This window comes from Ictidomys tridecemlineatus, chromosome 11 (assembly GCF_052094955.1).
Source record: "Ictidomys tridecemlineatus isolate mIctTri1 chromosome 11, mIctTri1.hap1, whole genome shotgun sequence".
Lineage (NCBI taxonomy): Eukaryota > Metazoa > Chordata > Mammalia > Rodentia > Sciuridae > Ictidomys > Ictidomys tridecemlineatus.
Window position 1 is genome coordinate 40,085,608 of NC_135487.1, and position 23,181 is coordinate 40,108,788.

The 23,181-nt window shown below is 54.0% G+C and overlaps 1 protein-coding gene across 21 annotated transcripts in view; it reads right to left on the bottom strand.

The window, feature by feature from the left end:
* Nucleotides 1-20,546, bottom strand: part of Lrp8 (LDL receptor related protein 8) — a 79,593-nt gene extending 59,047 nt beyond the window's left edge. For 4 of the 21 annotated variants that reach the window (XM_078026286.1, XM_078026285.1, XM_078026275.1 and 1 more), the window contains exons 1-2: nt 20,284-20,473; nt 19,465-19,584 (exon numbers count right to left, since the gene is read on the bottom strand). In XM_078026286.1, the coding sequence (XP_077882412.1) occupies nt 19,465-19,584; nt 20,284-20,392 (229 nt within the window). In that variant the 5' untranslated portion in view covers nt 20,393-20,473. Of the gene's footprint in view, nt 1-19,464; nt 19,585-20,283 lie in introns of all 21 variants that reach the window. The other 17 variants (XM_078026274.1, XM_078026278.1, XM_078026273.1 and 14 more) reach the window with 10 other exon arrangements.
* Nucleotides 20,547-23,181: the final 2,635 nt, after the last annotated feature.

Sequence of the window (23,181 nt, forward strand, 5' to 3'; positions counted from 1 at the left end):
AGGAGCAGTTCCCCAGCTAATCACCCAATGATCATAACCCCAAGCAGGGCATGGTGCCACTGGCCTGCCTGGATACACAGGCAGCAATGGAAGTCCAGCCACCTACTTTTCCTGCTGCCTCTACTCCTGTCCCACACTAGTGAGAACAGGTCCTCTAGGAGGCCTCTCCCCAACCCATGTGTAGGGACCAAACCTAGGGAGAGTGATGTGGGGAAGGGAGGGGAGCAGAAAGGTGCCCAGCCACCTGTTTCTGGGTGAAGTTCAAGTCTGCCTGTGCTGAGCCCATGTGAGGCCTGGTTTGCTGGAAGGCCAGGTATTCAACGAACACACCTTCCTCATTCTCTGGGAGTAGAAGTGAAGGACCCCTTCTTATAATCTATTGGGAACCCAAGAAGACCTCTTCTAGCCCACAGACTCATCTATCTTTCCCTATCAAACCAGCAGCTCATGGGAAGCAGGACAAGATCTGCACAGGCAGGCACCGGGGAATACTTCAGAGTATGAGATAGATGAATGAACGATGAATGAATGAATGAGGACTGGGTCTTTTCAATCTATACAGGGATTTACAACCAAAGATACAAACCAGACTTAACACTCAGTATTCTGTGTACTTGGTAAAAACAATAGCCATTAAACCATTGCTTTAAAATCCTTCATTCATGACCTGAAACTTTAAGGTCTCTCCAATTGGATGGCACCATGTGTCTTTCCCTGCAAATGGACAAGCCACCTTTAGTATCCCCTTTCTCCCTCTTCAAAGACAGGGGTATGGTACCAAGGAGAGCAGGGTCCTCGGTTCTGGCCCCAGTTCTACCCATGAGCTGCTTGCCATCTCATGCTCCCTGGGACTCAGTGTCATTACCTATAGAGAGCCTGTGCCTGCTCTACTTTATCACCATGAGCCACATGTAGGGAGCTGAAGCTGGAGGACAGTGCTAGCAACCAGGCAGATTGTTCCGGGGAGTGGAATAGTTCTAGTCTGCAAGGCTGCAGGAGGCACCAGCCTCTGTCCTAGGCCTCACATCCTGGCCTGCTCCTCAGGAGACCTTGGGGACACGTGGACTTAGGCCTTGTTCCTGGCCCCAATCATAATATAATGGCTGCCTCTGGCCCTTGCCCTCATCTCACCCCAAGGTTTACAAAGCCCTTTGCATATGCCTCCTCATTTAGTCCTTACAACCCCCTGTGATGTTCAGAGAAGGACAGGATGGGCCCAGTCACAAAGAAAGAAGACCATCATGTCCAGTATTCCCTAGCAGCCCAGCGGCTTCCTCCAAGAAATGGTAAGAACACAGGATCTGCAATGGGGATTCTGAACTTGCCCCAGGACAGCCTGAGAAATAGGAGTGGTATCCTTTCAGGAGTCTCTCTGAGCCTCCATGAAAATCTAATAGCACAAAAGCTGCCAAAGGCACAAAGTGCTGGCCAGGGCACCACACTGGGCTTCAGTCCTGGCCCTCCACACTCTGGCTCTGCGCTTGAACAGGCCTGGGTTTCCCCATCTGTCAAACAAGGGACAAAGATTCATGCCCTGCACTCACCCCAAGAGGCCAGCTGTACACTTGCCAAACCCACCCCTGTCCCACCTGTTACCCAGCCCATCTGCGACCACTATCTCAGACGTGAAGGCTCAAGAGGTCCTCGGTCCACTTTTTTTTTTTTTTTTTTTTGGTACCAGGGATGGAAATTTTATTTTTAAAATTTTGAGAAAGGGTCTCACTAAGTTGCTTAGGTTCTTCTATAAGTTGCTGAGGCTGGCTTTGAATTTGTGATCCTCCTGCCTCAGCCGCTCAAGATGCTGGAAATATACATGTGCACCCAGCACAAGAGGCCCTATTTGCACCCAAACCAATCAGATTCACAGCACCCAAAAGCCAGGACTGGGCATAGGTCACACACAGAAGTGTGCTCAGACAGTCGTGCAAACCCTCAGGCACACACATACAGATGGGCACATGTGCACAGTGGCACACAACACCTAGTTGCACACTCAGATGAACATGTTCAGACACACATATCACGTTGTGCACATGAGAAGCACATAAGCCACATACCCACACATGCACAGGTGGCTTCGTACGATGCTCACATACTGCAGACAAATATGCATAGATTTTTTTTTTCCTGCCTCTCCTGTGACAGCCAGATGGTGGGATTCTCCCACAGGGCTACCATTTAATGCTCTAATTAATTAAAAAAAAAATTCTAGATACACCAAATCTGGGTTTATTCCAAATGTCCCACGCCTGGCCAGTCTGAAGCCAAGGAGGGCAGCAGGAACTAGGGAAAGGGAGTCAGGATGTGCACAAAAGAGGCCCCACCTCCCTCTTGGTGGGTGGATACCTAGCTAGCAAGTGGAAGGGCAAGAGCCACCCACCAACAATGTGGGAATGACCCTGATTCCAAGGGTGTCCCATGACCCAGGAGGGGAAGAGATGCCAGGTGGAGGTGTTTGCAGACACTGAAGTGGGCTCAGGGTTGCATGATCAAGCCCACTCTCCTTCACTGAGCCCTACTGCGTGCAGAGTGAGATTCCCAAGCCGTAGGAGGAAACTGAAGGGGATGGTGGGTGCAGAAGGCACAGAGCCAGCAGGCTGCTGTGAGATGGGGATGAGGCATAGAGCTGAGGGCGGTGCAGAGTGCAGGGCCCACCTGGCTCCTTCCCTCCGCCTCCCTGCCTACTCGCCCCCAGCAAGGCTGCCAGCTCCCCAAGGCCCGGTGTTCCTCCTTGCCCAGGTCCTGCCCTCCAGGCCTTTCCCCTGCCTTACCCAGCATGGTTATTGCTGCTATTTGGGAAAATACAGCAATAAATTTACCGCCTCACTTATGAGTAATTTGCTGTCAGGGGCTCTGCATTAGCAGAGAGCTGAATTAACAAGGCTTAATTAACATTAATGTTGTGACAGATCTCAACTGGAGTCAGAAAATCCCCCCCGTCCTCGCGCCCAGGCCCAGGCCTGTGTTTCCCTGTTCACATGGGAGGTGAGAGGCCCAGGGAAGGCCACCTGAGACACTGGGGAGCTGTGTCTTTCCCAGGATTAGGGGGAATTTGGGATCTGGAGGCACTCAGGAGATCAGTCCAGGAAGCCAGGTGCCCCTGCATACCAGTTCCAATGGGGCTGTCACACCAAGTCCTTTGTCTCTTGCCCAGTGCAGTGGCTGACACATGGGCTCCAGACAGCAAGAGACCACAGTCTGAATCCTGTTGCCACCTCCTACGTGCCAAATGACCCTTGGTGAGTCCCCACACTTCTCTGTGCCTCATCACCCCCATCAGCAAAGAGACAGGAGAAAACCCCCTCATAAGATGTTGAAAGATCATGAGGTCACACATGGAAAGGCTCTCAGAGATCTTCATTCCAAACCCCAGAAGGCTCCAGAGTGAGTGACGTTGAGTTTGCTGTGCTCATCACTTCAGTCAGTGCCACCCCCAGCCACATGCTCTGAAGGAGGGGGCGGCTGCTGTGCAGCTGAGGAAACCAAGGTATCAAGAGGGGAAGTGACTTGCTCAACTCACCTGCTGTTCGGCCTTGAATGGGTAGGTCACACTTTGGGTGGCCTCAATACACTGTGGGCAGGGGTAAAGGGACTATAGCCACCCGCTAAACTCCTGGGCTAGAGCTCCCAGAAAGATCCAAAAAGCCAAAGTGAGGGGAAAAGTCAGGCTGTGGGGCCACCCTGGGGTAGCATCAATGTTTGTGGAAAGAACCTGTGGATGACAAAGGAAGGGGAGAAGTGTGCCCTTGGGCAGGGAGCAGCCATCCCATGTGAGAGGCCCAGGGGATGAGAGCTGCTTCCCGAGTGCCCAGCCTCGGTCAGGCTCTGGAGAAGATAAAAATGCAGTGGGAAGCGCACCCCCCCTCTCAGGCTTGATACCACGAGCAGCCATGCAGCAGTTTATCATTAATGATCGCCATTAATATTAATGGGAGCGCGTCTCTGACCAGAACCAACTTCAGCAACCACCACCAACCTATCCCAGTCAGACTCTTAGCCATCATCCTGAACATTCTCAGGTCACTGTACAGGCCAGTGACCTGTCCTGTTAGTTTAAGAGGCTTGGGCTCCACCCTAGAGCATACCTACACCATGGCCTCCAGGGATAGCAGAGACCCTGGGCTATCTCACTGAGGGACTGCCCAGCTGGAGGCTCGGTGTCAAGGCCTTGCCTGGCAACAGCTGGGGAGGGAGGAGACAGGCAGCAGATGAGTCCACCTCCAGAGAAGCCCTTGGGGAGGGGGGGCGCCTTATTAAGCCAGTGAATCCTAATAAGCCCCAAGTCCCCCCAAATGCCTGCCACAATCCCTGATCCAAGGGGCCTTCGGGGCCCACCCCACCCCCACCCTCCTGACTCAGACATTAATCAGTCATGTGACCCCAGGGAGAAGTCGCTTGTTACCTTCTACCTCACTTTTCTAACAAGTGGAGGAAAAGTATAGCACCTACCTGAAAGGGACTGATGTGAGGACCAGCGGGACCCTGCCTGGGAGAGGGAGGGCTCAGTACAGCACAGCCATGATTACTGACACCCAGAGATTAGCACGGTGGAGACCCAGCCCTGCAGGGGCCATGAGGAGCTGGGCGGGCCCAGGAGTGTCTGGAGCCACAGGGCTGCTCTGAGGCAACGGGACAAGTCAATGAAACCTGTGGTAGGTCTGGGACAAACAAGGACTCTGAGGACAAACAGAAAGAACTTTCCAGAAATCTTAGCACTGCCTCATAAAGGAGTGAGGTCTATCTCAGGAGGTATGAAAATATCCATCCATTCATTCAACATGCATCCACTGGGCCCCTTCTCTGGGCTGGGCCCTGACAGAGAGAGAGAGGAGAGAGAGAGAGAAACCCAGACTCTAAAGGGACGAAAGATGCTAAAGATGCCAATCAACCCCAAGTCAGGCCTGCCCCACCTATACCAGGCAAATGTGTGAGTCCAGGGGAAACGAAAGGGGCCCTTTGCCACGAAAGGGGGCATGGGCAATACCCAGCCAGCTCAGCAAGAAGCTGAACTGATCCTGCTCTGAGCCCCTGATGTCCTCTGTGATCCCAGGGGGACTCCCTGTCCCCATACTCTCCCTACTCTGGTCCACCTTGACCACATCTCGGCATCAGCCCCAAACTCCCTGCCGACACCCAGTGAAGGGTGGGCAAGTGGTGTCCATGGTGGGAAGGCACTCTGGGCAGCAGGGTGTGAAGGTCAGAAGAAAGGGTGGCTTCTCTGCCTGACAGGGCAAGGACAGCCAGTCCCAGGCAGGTGGCAGGCTCACCCCTTGCCCATTTTCCTGCCCCACAACATCTACATGCACACACTCTCAGCAGTTCCCGGGGAGCAGACTCCAAGGAGGCCCAGCAGCCAGACCACCAGCTGCTTCCCCCTCCCCATGCAAACCCTGGCCACAAAGCACCCTCCCCCAGCTCTGCCCGCCTGCGGTGACAGCCTCTTGGCACCAGCTCTCCCTTTCCCTCCATCTGTCAGGAATTGGTGTAGACAGACTGTGAGAACCACAAGAGGAAGTAGCGACGCTGCTAGGACCCTCCCTCCCCTTCCCCAGCCCCTCCTCCTCAGTATTCCACCCCACCCCCACCCCAACCCCACCCCAGTCTCTCTCCTCCCGCTCCTGTGTCTCTCCCTCTGCATCCATCTGTCTCCATGTTTCCTACTGATGAAGACATCTAGAGTGGCCAGGCAGAGGGGAAGAGGACCAGTGACCCCCACGTACAACTACCATGACCGCAGCAGGTCCACCCATTATCTTCCCTTCTCCCTTGCCATCAAGGAGTCCGAGCCAGAGTGACAGAGGGCTCAGTGTCCCCATCTGTACAATGGGTGCAGTAATTCCTGTTGGGATCACCTCCCAAGCACTACCACACATGAAAGGCAAATGTCCAGTGTCTCTAGCTTTTTCCCATTTCACGAGGGAATGAGGATCTCAGTGCTGCCCTCCTCTTGTGAGTAGTGAGGTGAGAATGGGACCAAGGCAGACAGGAAAGTGCCCTGCAGAGCTTTGGTGGCAGCAGGAATGCAGGAGGCCTGTCAGGATTATGACTCTCTCCATATTTCCAGGAGGTGAGCAGGCAGATGAGGAAACCAAGGCTCCGAGGGGGCAGTCCCATGGCTGTGTTAGAGGTAGACTCTGTAACCATGGCCGGGCCTCCTGCCCTCCACATCCACCCAAGATGTTCTAGTTCTCTCTAGAATTCTTCCAAAATGTAGGAAAGAAACCTGACCTGGCTGCTGGTGAAGGAATCCACATGTAATGGGGAAGCCCTGCTACAGATCAGGGAGGAGCAGTGGCCAGAGCTCGGGGCACAGGGGCACTGGCCCAGTGTCCTAGGGCTTCCTGAGATATGGGAGTTTAAATAGTTCTAAAACCAGGGCAGCTCCAGGATGAGATGGCAATACCAACCAGAACAAACACAGGGATGGGCATTTTCATGGAAACAGAGAAAATCCCTGCTCACCTGTCTACCCTGTGAAGCATGGCCCAGGGTTCCAGAGGCCTAGCGGATAGGAGGTTCAGCTCCAGCAATAGTCCTGGGGCCCTGCAGGGCCAAGTGTGACCCCACCCCATAGCGTAGATATGCCCAAGGAAACAGGGAAGGGTCTTGGGTCCTCTGTCTCCTTCACAGTGGAAGAAGCAGAGGCTCAGAGGTCACAATTGAGTTAGGGGTCAGTGCTCCCAGGACAGAGCCTGCTGCTATTCCATCCGTAGCTTCTGCTAGCTGCTGACAGGACACAAGGCCCAGAACCAGCACTATGGTAGTGCTGGAGCGAGAACTCTAAGGCTCCAGTCTGTGTATGGTGCTTCCTGGGGACTCAAAAAAGCACAGCGCCAGGCACAGGCCACCAGGGAGCTGAAAGGGATGCCGAGCACGAAGCCCATGGACACCCTCCACTCCTCCCACCCTCTACTCTCCTCCACAGCCATCCCCCTGCCCCTGAGACCCTGAGGCTTGTGGTCTGCATCCTGAACCACAGCCTTTTAATCAGGCCATCACAGTGTAGAGTGACAGGGACAGAGATGAAGGGAAACGGGATGGAGGAATCCAGAGGAGACTGACATGCAGTGCGGAGGGAAAGGAAGGCTCCTAGAAATGGTGGCTCTAGAGGTAAACTGGGGTCAGACAAGCAGGGTGGGGCCTTCCAGGCCAAGGGACCACACAGGGGAGAGCGCAAGACTCTCACACAGGAGCAGGGTCCTGGGGATGGGGTGGGGGGCATTAGGTGGTGAGACCTGGGGCTGCAAAGGTGACAGGTGTATGTTAGGCCATGAAGGGCTCTGAATGTGGTGATGGAGAAGCCTCGACCCTGCACAATGCTGAGCTACAGGAAGACAACTCTGCCTGTCCAGGAGCACTTGCTGCAGAGTGGATGGACTAGAGGCAGGAGACAGGGGTCAGGGAGGCACTGCAGCAGGGCCCAGGAAGCAAGAGGCAGTGGGTATGAGGAAGGGGCCTGGAAGGGCAGATAGGCAGGGAAGAGAACCTAAGGACCGTGGCAGATGAGGGAAAGAGAAGAGAGGGTTGTGGCAACTCCCAGGTTCTTGACCCAAACCAGGCAATGACTGTGCTCAGACAGGTCTAAGGTGGCTGAAACTGCCAGTCATAGCTTCCCGCTGCCTGTGTGCTGTGCCACAGGTCACTGAAGATCTGAGCACTGTTGTCCTGCACCCAGGAGGCCAAGCTATTTCTAAGGATGTCACCTTACCTCCAGGCACAGCACATCTGCCCTTACTCTCTACTTCTCAAAGTCCTGGGGCCCAGCCCTGCTTACAGAAGGCAGCCAACATGCATGGTACTTGAGACTGTGCACCTCCGGAGCTCCACACGGGTTGGGGGTGCAAAGAGAAGCAGTGGCCCCAATAAGAATAGGCCATACCAAAGTCCACAGCACACCTTAGCTCCCACAGGCTGTGGCAGGAAAACAGAAGGGGAGTGATCCTGGGCAGGCTTGGGATGAAACTGGGGGGCGGTCCCTGTAAGCAGAGTCCCTAGCAATAGACCCGGGGTGCAAGAAAACAAGAGAACTTTTGGAGGTGGGTCAGGATTGACAGAACTGATCCCTAACAGGAAGAGCTGTCCGGGCACAGAGGGGGCAGAATCACCGTGAGCTCCTGCTGGCAGATGCTCCATGCATTGCGCTGGGACTACAGAGGGGCCCAGAGGATGCTTTTGCCAAGCAGGATGCTGCACCAGCCCACGAGCCAGGGTTCACTCACTTGTTCACTGAGCACATGTCTCCTGCAGCCTGCTTTGTGCCAGGCCAAGGACAGGGGCACCAGAGGCAGGTGGACCAGAACTAGAAGCTTCCTCTCTGTCTTCCCCACCCACCGAGGGGTGAGGCTGGAGTGGAGCCGGGGACAGAGGATGGAGGCAAATCAGTCCCTTCAGCCTGGCTGCCCGTGCTCCACGTCACAGGTCTGTTAGTTTTCTTTTACTTTTCATCTTATGCTGGGGGTGGGGAGTGGAGGCTATGCTGGGAACTGAACTCAAGGCCTTACACATACTAAGCAGGTATTCTGTCACTGAGTCACACCCCCAGCTCCGTGTCACAGGTCTGTGTCCTATCCTCAAGGGGCTGAAGGCCCTTACCTTCCTGGGCATATCTGGCAAGCAGGGCCAGACACAATGTACCCCACCCCTCCCAGAGGTCCCCAAGGCTCTGGGCTCATTTCCTAATGAGGTCCCTGGAAGGACTCTCCCTAATTAAACTGGGCCAGTAAGTTCTTGTCTGGGGCCACAGGAGAGAAGCGGGGGATGAAGGAAACTTTCTGGGGGCTCCCAGCCTCCTTCCACCCCCACCCCCAGTAGTGCAGCAGCCAGGCATAGAATAGAGCCCCTGAAGGACAGATGTAGGTTTAGAGGAGGTCAACAGAAGGCTAGCAGGTCACGAGTCAAGCACTGGCATCCAGCACTATTCTTAGAACTTCTGCTATCAATCCTACAATCACCTCGAGGTGATTGCTCCTTTTACAGATGAGGCAGGTGCTCAGAGAGGGAAAGTAATTTGTCCAGAGTCTCACAGCTAGGAAGTGGTGAGGTATGGGCTTGACCTCTCACAGAGGAAGTGGGGACCCTTGGGGGTTTTCACATCTACATCTCCCAACTGGCCACACACCAAGCAGAAGTTTGGAGTCAGGTCTCAAAGGAGCTGAGACTGAATTTCTAATGCTGCCCAAAGTGGCTCAAACTACTGATATAATCCTCTCTCCCAGTACAGATTGGGACACTGAGCCCCAGAGAAGGGAAGGGTCTTATCCAGGTCACACAGCAAGTCAGGACCTAGGTGAAAAATCCCAGTTCCTAGGGATGGGGTTGAGAACTGGGGGGCAATTGCAATGTGGCTCAGTACATTAGCAGCAATAAGGGCTTGGGCCTGTTTCTGGAAGGGGGAACCTCAGCACAAAATCAGCAGTGGGGGGGTGCGATTAGCCAAAAGCCTGAGAAGAACACAACAGAGAGGGCTAGCAAAGAGAACAAGGGGCTCCAACCACACAGGCTGGAGGACCAAACTACCCTGGTTTGGTTCAATTCATGACATAGGATTGACCAAAAGACAAGGGCTAACTGGGTGGACACACACACTATGGGCTAATGAGGTTTCTGGTACTTACTACAGGCCAGGAATTACTTATTCCCCACCTTGAACAGAGCAGGAGTCTGGGGCTCCGGCTCAAGGGACTTGCCCTAGACCTCCTATTCAGGAAGCAGATGGGCTACAGCTGGAACCCAGTCTGGGTGACCCTGGGGAGGTCACACTGGCCCCTGCATCTCTTGGCACCTACCCTGGAGAAGCAGGCAGTAGTGACAGGCAGGGGAAGGGGGAAAGGGAAGGAGACAAAAAACTGTCACATAGGCAACCAATATAGTCTGCCTTGGCTGGATCACAGGTACTAAAAAATTGGACCATTCTGAGTTCAGCAAAAATCAATAAGCCAGGGGGGGGAAAAAGAAAGAAAGAAAGAAAAAAGAAAAATAGATGTAGGCTTGCTAATAAACAGTTGGTTCTGTGTATGTAGTTGAAGCCATGTCCCCTAGGCAGGGTTGTGTTTCACAGCCTCTGCCCCTATTTCTATCCCTGGGCCTCAGGGAACAGGGGCAGCTCCTTGGAGCCCCCATACCTGAGGCCTGGTCATGGCAGACTCCAGCTACCGTGAACAAATGCCCTGATACTCGGGAAAACAAAAGACTCTGAGAATTAGGGCCGAGGGGGGCGTGGAGATGCCCCACTCCCAATGAGTAGAGACTCCTAGAGCGACTAGCACCTGTCAAATGGCCACCTGGCAAGGTGAGGGAGAGGTGGGCCTGCAGCCCACGGTATAGCTGTTTGTAAGGATCTCAGTCCTCGGAGTGGGGGCCAGACAGCATGCTGCAGGCTGTGGCCTGAGGAAGAGAGGCGGCCGTGGCAGGGGGGCAGGCTGGGAACAGAGATTGCTGGCGACTCTCCAGATACAAATAATTCCCTGCACAACAGCCTGGTGGGGGGCTTTGGCTTGGTTTGAGCCACCTTGGTGGGTGTGGGAGGAAGAGCGTCACCCAACCCCATGGCCTCGTGTGTCCAGAATGGTCACTTCCCTCCTGCACACCCCCTTCCCTCAAGCACACACCCAAGCACACAAACCTGTGCCAATGCCCGTGGCGAGGAAGGGGCTCTGAGGGTGCAGGGGCAGCAGATGGCAGCTCGGGGTCCAGGAAGCGGGGGAGGAGGCAGGGGAGGAGTGCTGGCTTGAATGTCCCTGGACTGAGGCCATCAGGAAAGCCCACCCTTGCCTCCAGTTATTCAGTCAGGCAGCTTAACCTGGGCCTGATGGGGCCTCCCTGCCTCTCATCAGCTGCCACTCCTCTGATGTCATCCTGGGCCCACTGGGGAACTGAGGCCCCTGCTGGAGAACTAACCATGCCAGGCCCTCGGGCTAACAACTCCTGGGGCCCCACCGCAGGCAGGAGTGGGATGATTCCTGGAGCCCCTCCCTACCAGAATCGCTGCTGCTCTCTAGGCAGCCAAGCCCTCCCCACTGGCCAGCTGACCTACATCTCTCCTGCTGCTATTTCAGCAGCTGCCCTGTTATTGTGTCCTTGGAGGAGGTGGAGGAAAGCTGCTGATGGTCCTTCTGCTCAGCTGCTCCCTGTGCAGGAATCACAGGCTCAGGAAACGGAATGGGGATGCTCATTTCCAGGGCTGGGCTCTGGGCCCCCTCCGTCTGCACCTCCACCATGTGAGCTCATTATCCTTGTTTCAGAATGGCCCTTGGGGCTGCCGGACCTTCCTCTGCTTTTCTCCTTCATCTAACCCATCATGAGCATGAGAAGGGAAAGTGGTGCAAGGAACCTGGGCCTCGGAGTTGAGTTCTAGAAGTGGATCCTAAAAAGCCCAGCTGCCCTGTCTACCCACCATGCCAGCTACCCTCCTCCCAGCCCTCCCCAAGCAATAAGGGACACTGAGGCACAATCTCCCCTGACCTAGGAAGGACTAGCCAGCTCCAGTGCAGGAGGTAGTTCAGTGGAGCCAGGACCAATGAGTGAAGAGGAAATTAAATTCAGGCAGGGAAGCCACTCATCCAGGGTCACACAGCAAGTCAGGGCAGAAACAGAAGAACCACTGCAATGCTGTGGAGGAGATGGAGTCCACCAATATGTGGACAAAGAACGATGGTACAGTTTTGTTCTCTTCTGTTTTGTTCAATGGGGTGACAAGTCCTTGGAGCCTGAACATAGTTCCCTTTCTCCTGGCTTTGCTTTGGGTGTCCTAGATATGGCTACTTTGTCTGTCCCCTGGGGCTGGGACAACGTGGCCCTGTGCTCAGGGAAAGGGAAAGTCCTTCATGCTGGCTGCTCCACTGGAAGGGAGGACCATGGGGGCATGAAGGGGATATCTCTCTAGAGAACATGGTGGAAATGATAAAAATGCACACACTCAGCAGTTCCTTCCCTAAGAATTTATCTTAAGGAAGAATCAGACAAATGCACAAAGATGTAGCACAAGGATGTTCACCCTGCACTGTGTAGAATGGGGGGCAGGCGGTTATGGAAACAACTAACACGTCTATCAACAGGAGAACATGTCATCAAATGAGGGGCAACTCACACAGTGGAAAATAATCTAAAACAATGGCACGGATCCACTATTATTGACATGGAAAGCCATGCATGACATGAGACATCAACTGGTATAACACGACCTTATTTCTGTTAGAAAAAAAAAAATAGGTTTACATACACCAGCTAGCTCACACACAAGATAGCAGTGTCTGGAAAGACACAGTGCTCCCATGGTGGTAGTACCAAGGGTGACTGCTGCCACCTTCCTCTTTTTTGATTTTCCTTAATATCTGCTTTTTGTTACAAGTGCGAAATCATTTTCTTATAATCATAAAAAATTACTTCCATGGGAAAAAAAATAAACAGAATCAATTGAGTTTCAGCCTCAGCATTATCAATAACTAGGCAAGTCTTATGATCTCCCCGAGCCTCTACTTCCTCATCAAGAAAATGGGGGTAATAATTGACCCCAGCACCACCCACCTCCCAAGCACATCCCACTGAGGCACAACGGGAAAAGGCCACACTGCATCAGGAAAGATCAAGGGCTGGAAACTGAAAGTCTCCGGAGTGGTGAGAGTGAGGTCTCTGTGGTACCTCAAGGCCAGTGACCAGGGCAGAACAGTGGCCACATGACCACTCCCATGTCTCCCAGACTGGAAGTCCCCTGGGGAGGCCTTGATCTTCATGTGGGCACCCCACAGGCCCGGAACTTACTGGAAAATTCCCAGTCATCAGAGGACATTCAAGAGGCTTGACAGTACCCCAAAGGTGGCCTAGCCTAGATCTCCCAGCTTGTGAGCACCTAGGCTGGGTCCCAACAGAGACACGGGGTCCGACCAGGCACAGTGGGTGAGAAGCTCACGGTCAGGACTGAGCAGGCTTCCCCAAAGGCCTGTAGGACCTCGAGCCACTCCAGCTCAGGGTCACTAACACATGGCAGCATGTGACCCAGAGCCAGGGTCGCAGGACTGGTCATTAAAATAGCCACCACCAGGGCCCAGCTGATGCTCAAGGGCACTGTAGGGGCTGGGCCAGTCGGGAAGAAGTCGAACACCCACTGGAGGGCTGGCAAGAGGATCTCCTGCTGAGCCTGGGAAGGAGCCACACGGCTGCTGCGGTGACTGGGATCTGTGTATACACGTCTCTTCCTCTCACTTGTGTCAGACTCTGCAGTCAAGACAGGCGTGGCCTAGTCCTGCCCCTGACCAGTCAGGCCACCTGGAGCAAGTGATTTTAGTTCTCAGCTCTTTCCTTTCTGAAGTTCAGTCATGTCACCTCAAGGCCTGGCTGTAGATCTTGAATGAGAAAGCCCCCAGCAGCCAGCACACTCATGAACTCTTATGAAGACAATTATTTTACATGACTTCCCAGCCATCTGGGAGTGGGCAGGCCCTAGGGTCCAGTCAGGGGCAGCAGTGCGCCTGAGGTTTTCAGTCTTGGAGCCTGAAGAGGCCTGTGTCAGCCTCTTAGTCTGAGAACACCTTGTTCCCTGCAGGGAACAGAGAGGGTGAGAGTGGCAGGTGGGTGCTGCGGCAGCAAGAGGCAGGAGCACAAGCTGTTCTGCTTCCACTCCCACTCAGGAAGTGAAGGTACTCTAATTCTGAGAACGGGTCCCTGTTGACACCTGGAACTGAATTCTGGCCACGGGGGTCTCAGTTTCACCTTCTGCTGCCTGGGACTGGACAGTCTGCAGGGTAAGCCCTGAGAAGCTTGGATGCAGGTGGAACATGGGACCACTGATGGTGGGCTGAGGCTCCTAGGGGCCACCCTCATCAGCAACACATCACCAGGTCCTCAGTTTCCCTTTCTGAATGTAGAATGGCTAACAGAAGTCTTTGGAAATTGTGGAGAGGCTGGGAAATGGGGGCCTTATGTTGGGGTTCTGCAGAGATCTCTAGAGAAGAGGGTCCCTCCTAAGTGCCACTCCCCAGGCCAGAAACCAGGAGTCCAGGGAGGTGCTGCTGGGTACCAAGGCTACTCCCCTGCTTCTTCCATGCCCTCCAAGAACCAGGCCACCTGACCCCTCCCAGGTGGACAGAGTTTAGAGAGGAAAGTTTGAGGAAGGGTCCAGGCTCCAGCCCAGACAGACAAGTCAAATCCATCACCAACGGCCAAGTCCCTTCTCTCTGAGCCTTCACTCTTCGTATTTAAAGTGGAAATAATAAGAAAATGTCCCTTGCGTGGTTGTGAGTACCACAGTTAAAGGAAGCAAACTGCCCAGCATGGTCCCAGGCAGAGCAAGCAGACAGTGTATCTGTCACTAGGAATCCCCTCATGGGAATGCTTTTTCTGGAGTCTCTATTGTTCGACATAAGGCTGGCAGAGTGAAGAAGGATCTGAGCCCAAGAGGAGAACAAGGACATGCTACAGGAGATCAGGAGCTGGAAAGGTATCCTGGGAGAGGTAGTACCTGGGCCATGACTTCAGAGACTGGGTGGCCTGGACATGCGGGTGTTTTTAGGGCAGGTTTTACCAGGGCTGTTTAGAGCTAAGACTCCCCGGGGCCTGGCTCTAGAGCCCCCAGGACACAATTGGGCACCCTTCCCCAGGTCCCAAACTGCCTTCCGGGAACAGCATGGGCCTGGGGGGTACAAATGCACACCCTGGTGCCAGGAGAACATCCACCTGTTATATCCCTCAAGGGGGCATGTGCTCTCTCAGTCCTCTGCACGCTCACACTTCTCTCCCCGGGGGTCCTTCTCTGGTTTCACCTGCTACCAGCATTTCCCCAAGGAGAGAAATCTGTCAAGTCAACTGCCTGTGGACAACTAGGGGAGAAGCCAGTCAGCCCTGGGTCAAGTGCAACCACGAGTCCCAGCAGGCCTAAGAAAGTGAGAAGCTCACTGAGGTGACTCTGGCCTGAGAGGGCTCCTGGGAAGGCCCAGGGAGAGCCTTCGGCAAACAGCCCCAGGGGTGCAGGCCTAGGCCTAGAAGCTAGGGAAGCCTGTGGCCTGCTGGCAGAGCCACAGGGGTGGCAGGCACAGCCAGGAGGAAAGGTGCTGGAGGCCAAATAGGACCTGCCTTCCCCAGAGCCTGAGGCTACTCATTCACTGAGACTAACCAGGCCTGTTGGACTCATTTCTTTCCCAGTCCCTGCCAGGCTGCTTTCTGTCATCTCCAGGTCATCTTGAGGTTGAGTGGCCCTGGAGACTCTTCCAGACTGGGTAGGCAACCCACTGCAGGAGCCTTCAGAAAAATCTGGCAAAGCAGAGGCAGGAGGATCATAAGTTTGAGGCCATCCTCAGCAACTTAGTAAGACCCTGTCTCAAAATAAATAAAATAGAGGCAGTGGCTCAGCAGCAATTCAGTGAGGCCCTAAGTAACTTAATGACACCCTATCTTAAAATAAAAAAATAAATTAAAAAAGTGGGGGGGGCTGGGAATTTGGCTCACTGGTAAAGCACCACTGGGTTCAATCCCCTATTAAAGAAACAGACAAGAACAAAAACCTACCACAGCACATGCAAAATCCTAGAGGTGAGAAGCCGAAGGAAGACGAGAGCGACAGAGCTACAGTCTGGTGGCCAGGCTATAGGAAGAGGCAGAAAGGTGAGTGGGCACAGGGCTGGGCAGGGGGCAAAATACTGAGGCACCCAAACCGACTTCATTCTTGGGGTACTTGGGAGCTCCAGGAGGACTCTGAATGATAGAGTTACCTAGTCAGATGAGGTTCAGAAAAAAGCAGCAGCATCCTAAAAAGGAGATGAAGTTGGGCCTGGTGTCTAGGTTGTACCCTGAAGGCCAGAGCTGGGCTCCAGCACCAGCCAGGAGCTGTGGCTGGGCTATACCTACTCACATGGCTGCTGCCCAGCAGGCCATGGGACTCCTGCAGCCTGGTCTGCCCACCTAATGGGCCCTCCACTATGGGAGACCTGGCTGCAGCCACTCTGTATTAAACATGGGATGGGTAGCAAGAGTTGGGGGAGCAAGAGAGCTGAAAGACACCTGAACAAGGTAGAAGTATATGAGCATGAAATCGATCTACCTGTCCACCAGTCTAACCACAAAGAAGCACTGATTCTTCCCAGAGCTGAGGATTGAAGGGAAGGAGTCTTAAGCTGTCATCCCGAGATTAGAAACCGAAGCTAGGTCACCAGAGGTCACCAGCTAGGACTCATGGAAGCACAGGTTCCATAGTTACGTGCTGTGTTCACATCTCAGAAATTTCACTTAAAAATTATATCCATTGGACCAGTCATTTAACCCCTTTTGTGCCTTTATAAACTGAATAATTCAGGTACTTTGTAAGGCTGCCCCTTTCACAGAACAGAGGAGCTCAAAGGGATATGGGTGAGATGCCTGACCATGCCTAGCCCACAGCAAGAGCTTGATAAGTGTGAATGGGTTGAGTGGCCCTGGAGACTCTTCCAGACTTGTTGTGGAGTAAAGGCCTGGCTAGGGACCAGAATCCCCACTTCTACCCCCAGATACCAGGAGCAACAGGATGCTGAGACCGAGGGGTCAGTTGGCCTACGTGACCCACACCCACAGCCAGGAATCCCATCTAACTTCCCCTGGGTTTCCTTGGGCCTGGCCCTGCAGTTTCCGGCCTCTTTCTTCACTTTGAAGGTTCTCTGAGTTGGAAACTAAATCCCCATGAGCTCTTCCCTTCCCCATCCCACCAGCTCTATCTGTCTCCAAAGGGCCAAGCCCACTCCCTGTGGATCAGGATCAGACTTGGAAGGCCTCAGTGTGAGTTCAAGCTCCAACCCTGAGGAGCTGGATGACTGGGGGATGTCGGGGGATCATATCACCTCTCTGCACTTCAGTGTCCTCTCTAATATGGGCTCTGTGCCACCTATTTTAAAACATGTAAGCCCTGAGAGAAGGTATTAGCCACCATCTTTCAAGCTATCTCCTCCAAGAAGCCTTTCTTGGCCTCCTTAATACAAAACTTCCCTCCCGCCAGCCTCCATCAGCTGCTAGGAATTCAGGGGATGCACTTTGGCTCCTTTGGGAGCTTGAGGTCATTTTGCCTCACTTGAACATTATTTACAAATTCTAACCCCCATTTTGCAGCCCAGAGAGGCATAGAGGCAGGGCGGCTGGGGCCCCCCTACAGGTCAGTGCCAAGGGAGGTGGCCAGGTGTAAGGAGGAGCTGCTTCAGGAGGCGCCAACAGGGAGAACAGTTTGATTCAGCCTGGGCAGGTGCCTCAGATGGGGCAGAAAGGGTTTCTAAAGATCTCAGAGGTAGGAACACTTTTCCATTTCCTTCTCTTGCCAGCCCTGTGAGAAGACTTCCTTGTATAAACCTCAGCATGGAGGAACAGCTACAGATGAGGAAACAAACTCAGGAAAGTCAAGCAGTGTGAAACTGATCCTTAGTGCTATGAACCACTCCCTCTACCCCTGACTGTGACTCTACCCCAACCATCTCAGAACCAAAGGAGGAGCCCAGACTGGTCACCAGAGCACTCCTGGTCCCACCTGGGGTCACCCAGCCATAATCTACTTCTCCTTTCCATCTTTCCCAAAGCCTCACACAGAGCTGAAAAGAGACAGGCCCAACATTTAAAGTACAGCTTTCTAGCTCCTAAATTCTTCCATACCACACTTCCCTCTGCAGCAGACAGATCCCCTGAGCTAGGAAGTTGACAGAGACTCTGATCAAGTTCTGTCATTCTGAACTGTGTGGCCTTGGGCAAACCATTCAACCTCTCTGAGTCAGTATTCTTATCTATGAAGCAAAACAAGAGAAACTTCTGCTCTTCACACCCATCTTCACAAGACTGTCATTCTAAGGAGCCAAGAAGGTGCAGTAAAACCAGTGCAGAAGTGCAGTTTCTATTTCCCTGACTCTCCACAGCACTCCCCCTCTAGGGGCACCTGAAGAACAACTCCAGGCAAGAAATTCACTCTAATATTTTACCTGTCCAGGGCCATTTTCACAACTTCAATAGCAGCAGGGACTGTCAAGTCACCATTAGGCTAAGTAGTTTAGAGGCAGATGTTTCAATGCAGGATCCTACTTAGCAATTCAGTAGCTGTGGAACAAGTAACTTAACCCCTATAAGCACTTAACCTCCATGCTCAGCATAGAGACCAACAGAGACCAGCACGTGTGAGTCTTGTTATTTCCAATGACATTTCTGGAATTAGTTCTCAAAACAGTCCCATGAGGTTGCCAGGGCAGGAATTATTAGCCCAAGTGGTCAGGTGGGGAAACTGAGGCAAACAGAAATGATGTGCACAAGTCACAAAGCCCACTCTGGGTTAGGTCTGAGAGTGAACATCAAGGTTGACAAGCCAACAGTCAAAAATCTCAAAGACCCAACAGATAGTTACCTGTCCAAGTGTCCCCCTCTCTTTCCCGAGCACTGTGCAGAGCTGAGGGTCTGCCCACCTGCTGCCTCTTCCCTCAGACCCTGTGTTCCCGAGTTGGCATGTTCTCCAGAGTACCCAACGCCTGGCTCACAGAGGCCTCAGTAATGATAAATGAATGACTGCCTGGGTCTATCTAGAAAAGTCCGGTTTTTCTGTTCCTGGAACTATATTCCTTCTACCAAGGCAACTGCCTGCTAACTGGCTTCCGGTCCCACTGATAACCGAAACCCTGCGCCCCCAGACAAGGAACTTCAAAATCAGTCGCACACAGAGTGTGCTAACACCACGCTCAGTAAAGACAGTCGGGGCCTCGGGCCCTTCCAGGAAACAAACCCTTTCTTCTAGTAGCCTACTTCCTGGTGCCCATGACTCACACCCAGACCCGGCTGGCAGGAGAGCGCGGTCTGGCAGGAGAGCCCGGTGGCAGGAGAGCCCGGTCGGATACTAAGTAAGGGTGGCTCTCAAAGGTCTTCACCGTGACTCGACAGAAAAGCAGCGGGCGCTGACTTCCAGCCGGCACCACTACCCAGAGGATGCGCCCGAGTGTGCGGCCGGGGCGGGGCCAGGGCAGGGTTCCTGAGCCCAGGGCACAGGAATATTACACACCCGCCGGCTCCAGGATTGGTGACTCCGGCCACGGAGGCCTATGGGGTGGTCCTTGCCCAACCAATCAGGGGCCCCGGGGAGCCCATTCATTCACAAAAAAATGAGCATGAAAAGGAAAGCAGTGCGGCCAGGGCCACTTATAACTCTGAAACACTCGTGTGTAGGGTGGAGCTCAGGTGGGAGACCCAGAAGGCGCGATCGCTGGAACGTAGAAGCACGCAGGGACTGCCGCGTCCCCGCCCACAGTTCCGGCCCAGGCGTGGCGGGCTTGGGGCAAACCGACTAGGGCTCCGCCCCAGGCCGGGCCAAGACACGCCAACCGTCCAGCTCCCGCCGGGTCGCTTAGTGCCACCCCGCCCGGAGGGAGGCTGCGTGGCTGAAGCAGGTGGCCCCCCACCGCTTCCCTCCCGGAGGGAGGCTGCGTGGCTGAGCATGGCGCCCCCCACCGCTTCCTCCCTGTCTGGGTCTGAGCGCCCCGGCTGGTCACTCACGGCAGTCATCTTCGTCGCTGTTGTCCGAGCAGTCGTCGTCCTCGTCGCATCTCCATACCGAGGGGATGCAGCGCTCGTTCCGACACCGGAACTGGTCCTCTTGGCACTCCTTAATCGGTCCTAGGGGGTAGGAGGAACCGAGACTTGGGTTAGCGACTTGAGCCAAGGAAAGGGGAGAAGGAAAGGGGGTGATGCTGGAGACCCCGGAGGCTTAGGGCACCCTGGATCCAGATGGAGGGCTGGGTGCTGTGACCTCCCCGGATGGCGGGCCGCTTGGTGGTACGGTGAGACCAGGCACATACTTAACAGTCGGCGTCACACGACTGGGGTACACCCTCCATTCAGACACATTCAGCCGCACACATGGCCCATAGTCGAGATTCAGGCAGACACAGCCCACAAGGAGACAGCTCACGCTCGACACATGCACTGGGCTAATCGGCTCATTCCCCTTGCAAACACTCTAACGCGCGCGGGGGTCTCGGTAAAGCATTGTCAGGCGGGGAAGCAGCTCGGTTCCGCTCACCGCCGCGGTTGAGCGCGCATGTTAAATAAACCCCAAGCGCGAGAATGGCACAGCTCACCCGAAACCATGAATGACCAGCCCCAGTAAAGTTCATGGTCGGTCAGGGCCCCGCTGCGCCCATCCCCTAAGAGCCGGTGCCCGGAAAGCAGAGCTTTCAACCCAGAGCCGGTGCCCAGAAAGCAAGCGGGTTCGAGTGCAAATTCAGGGATAACTGGGTCCCCTCAGGCCGTAGGGCCGCGCTTTGTTGGCTGCTGGGGCGGCGCAGAGCACCGACTGGGACCGGTCGCACGCACCTTGGCCGCCGCGCAGCTGATCCGCCGCGGCCGCGAGGTGCTGAAGCTGCAGCAGCAGCAGCAGCAGCAGCGCCAGCGGCCGGAGCGCGGCCCGCTCCAAGCGGTTCATGGTGGGCCCGGGGCTCCGGCCGCTGCGCCCCGCGCCCCCCACGCCGCTGCCGCCGCCGCTGCCGCCGCCGCGCTTCAGACCGCCGAGTCCTTGCCGCGGCGCCGGGGCTGCCGCTGCCCCCGCCGCCGCCGCCGCCGCCGCTGCCGCCCGCCCCGGCTCCTCGGCTGCATTTCAAGCAGGTTCGGTGACGCTCGGCAGCGGGGCGGGCTCAGGCTGGGCGCGCGGCCCCGGCCCTGGGCGGCCGCTGCCGGCGCGCGCGCTCCCTCCCGCTGCCGCCTCCGCCCCACGCTCCTCCCGCCGCCTCCTCCTCTCTCTTCTCCCTCCTTGTCCTTGGTCCACTCCTGCCTTAACAGACTCCCCACGACCTCGCTGTGGGCCCATCCGAGTGCTGGGGTCTGCAGACGCAGGGATGAGCCAGGCGAGGCCCCTGCTGCTGAAAGTAGCAGGTCCCAGGGAAGCAACATAGACTTCCAAGAGGAGGTGGTGGATCTGAGGCAGAAGGATGCCCAGCAGAGCCAGGGTGGGAGAGAAAATGATGTTCCAGAGCGCACAAGCCTGTGCAGTGTGTGTGTGGGGGGGGTGGGATTGGGGGACTAGGAGCTGGGGCATCAAGGTATTGCCGATGAGGGAGAAGCTCGGATTATGAGCCATGACCTCTACACCTGTCATCAGCTCCAGATGCATAGCTGTTTCATGTGTCTATGTCCGTCTGCGTTTGTTTCATGCTTATGCGATCACAGGCAGGGATGTGAGGCAGGCGGCTTGGGCCTGGCTCACCGACTGTTCATTCATCCACATTCAGTATTCTTCACCCGCCCAAGCAAAGAGGCAGACAATTGGGGGGCCCTCAGGTAATCTTGGTTTGATAAAGAAAGAAGACAGGACACCGTCATCTCTGCCGCTAGGGGCCGCACATACAGGACCTCTGTCCACCTCACTGGCCTCTGTAGCAAAGTAGAGGATGCCTTCTCTTGAGGCATCGTAACTCCACCTCAGTGACTCCAGGGTATGGGATTGGAGAACAGAACCCGGACTAGGTTTCAGCGGCCTGCTGATAAGCCAGTCCCAACCACACAACCTTCTTTAAAAAATAATATTTGAGGGCATTGACGGCTAAATGGGATCAGCTTGCAGGTGCCAAGGCCCAGTGTAAGGTCCACTCCCTCTTCCTTCTTGCCCTTCTTCTTTCCCAGCAGAAGCATGGTGGCTATAAGCCATAGACCTGAAATCACCCTATCTTAGCAGCTTCCTGAGCCCAAAGGGTTGCCCAGTGGCAATGGCTGTGGCCACCCCACTAGGAAAGGTCTTAGGCCTTAGGAGAACTGAGGGTGCTCCTACCATTGTCCCTTCTATCCCTCGATCATTTAAGCATATTCTGGCCATGTGCTAGGCCTTGCTTCTGCCAAGATGAATCTGAAATGGTGCCAGCCCCAGGGAAGTCCCTGGCTGATGGGGAGCAGACCATGAACAGATAATGAAATGTGAACTTAAGCACTCCCAACAAAAACTTGTAGAACACCTACTAGGTATCAGATTCTGTTCAAGGCTCAAAGATGCAGTGTAAAAATATATAAGGCCCCTCTCAATTTTTCTCTAGGGTGAGAAAAACACAAAAGCAAGGAAGCAAAAAAAAGATTATTTTAGATTACTCTAATTGCTATGGGGAAAAAAAGCCAGTGTGATATAAGATAGAGGGTAACTTTTAGAGGAGGTGACATTTCAACGAATGGTAAAGAAACTGACGACATGAAGATCAGAGAGAAAGGTAGTCCTGGCAGAAGGAATAGCAATGTAGAAGCCTCTAGATGGGCTGGGGCCTGATGAAAGGGTGTGTGTGTGTGCATCAGAGAAGCTTCAGGGAGTCCACAAAGCCCTTATGGCAGGAGGGCTTTGCAGGCCAGAACAAGGAGTTTGGATTTTGTGCTAAGCAAAAATGCCTAGGTTGTGAAGCCCAGGACAGAAGCCCCTCTGCTACCTAGACTAATCTATCTAGCTCTGCCTCTCCTCCTCTACTCTGTGTTCTTGGAAAAGTCATTCCCATCAGTTTCTCGTCGGTGAGATGGGGAGTCTCTGAGATTCATTCCAGCTTTAAGATTTTTGTATGGGGTGAAGTTCAGAGGCAGTAGGTAGAAAGATTAAGAACATTAGCCATTGTCTGGGAGTGTGGCTTAGTGTTAGAGCATTTGCCTAGTATGTACAAGATCCTGAGATTAATTCCAGCACCAGAGAGAGAGAGGAAAAAAAAAAAGAGGATGGCGGGTAAGGAAGGGGAAAAAATAAAGAAAAAAGCACAGCTATTGGGTGTATTGGGTCAAACTGTGGCTGGATCCCTCCTTATCTAGTGAACTTGGGCAATTCAACCTCTGTAGCTAATTTTCTGCATCTGAAAAATGGGAGCAGTGACAGTACTTAACCACTTAGGGCTGCCATGAGGGTTATATTAGATGAGATTGTGTGTGCACAACATACAGGATACAGGAGGTACATAATAAATGTTAGTTATATTACTATTATTCAAACATAATTCCCTGTTCAGAAACCTTTGATGGCTTCCCAACATATAAAGAATGCAAATTAAGCCCAGGCATTGCCCCACCTCCCCAAGGGGATCTTTGCTAATACTGTCTACCTTACCCATATGTCAAGTTGCCAGAATGGGCTACTCTTTGTCTCTCCACTTCCGCCTCAACAGAAGTTCTCTCAGCTTCTCTAGGACCCCTATTCAGTTTGGTCCACTTTCCTGAGTTCATACAACCCCTGGACTGTCTGTTTGTCAAAGCCTGGATCAC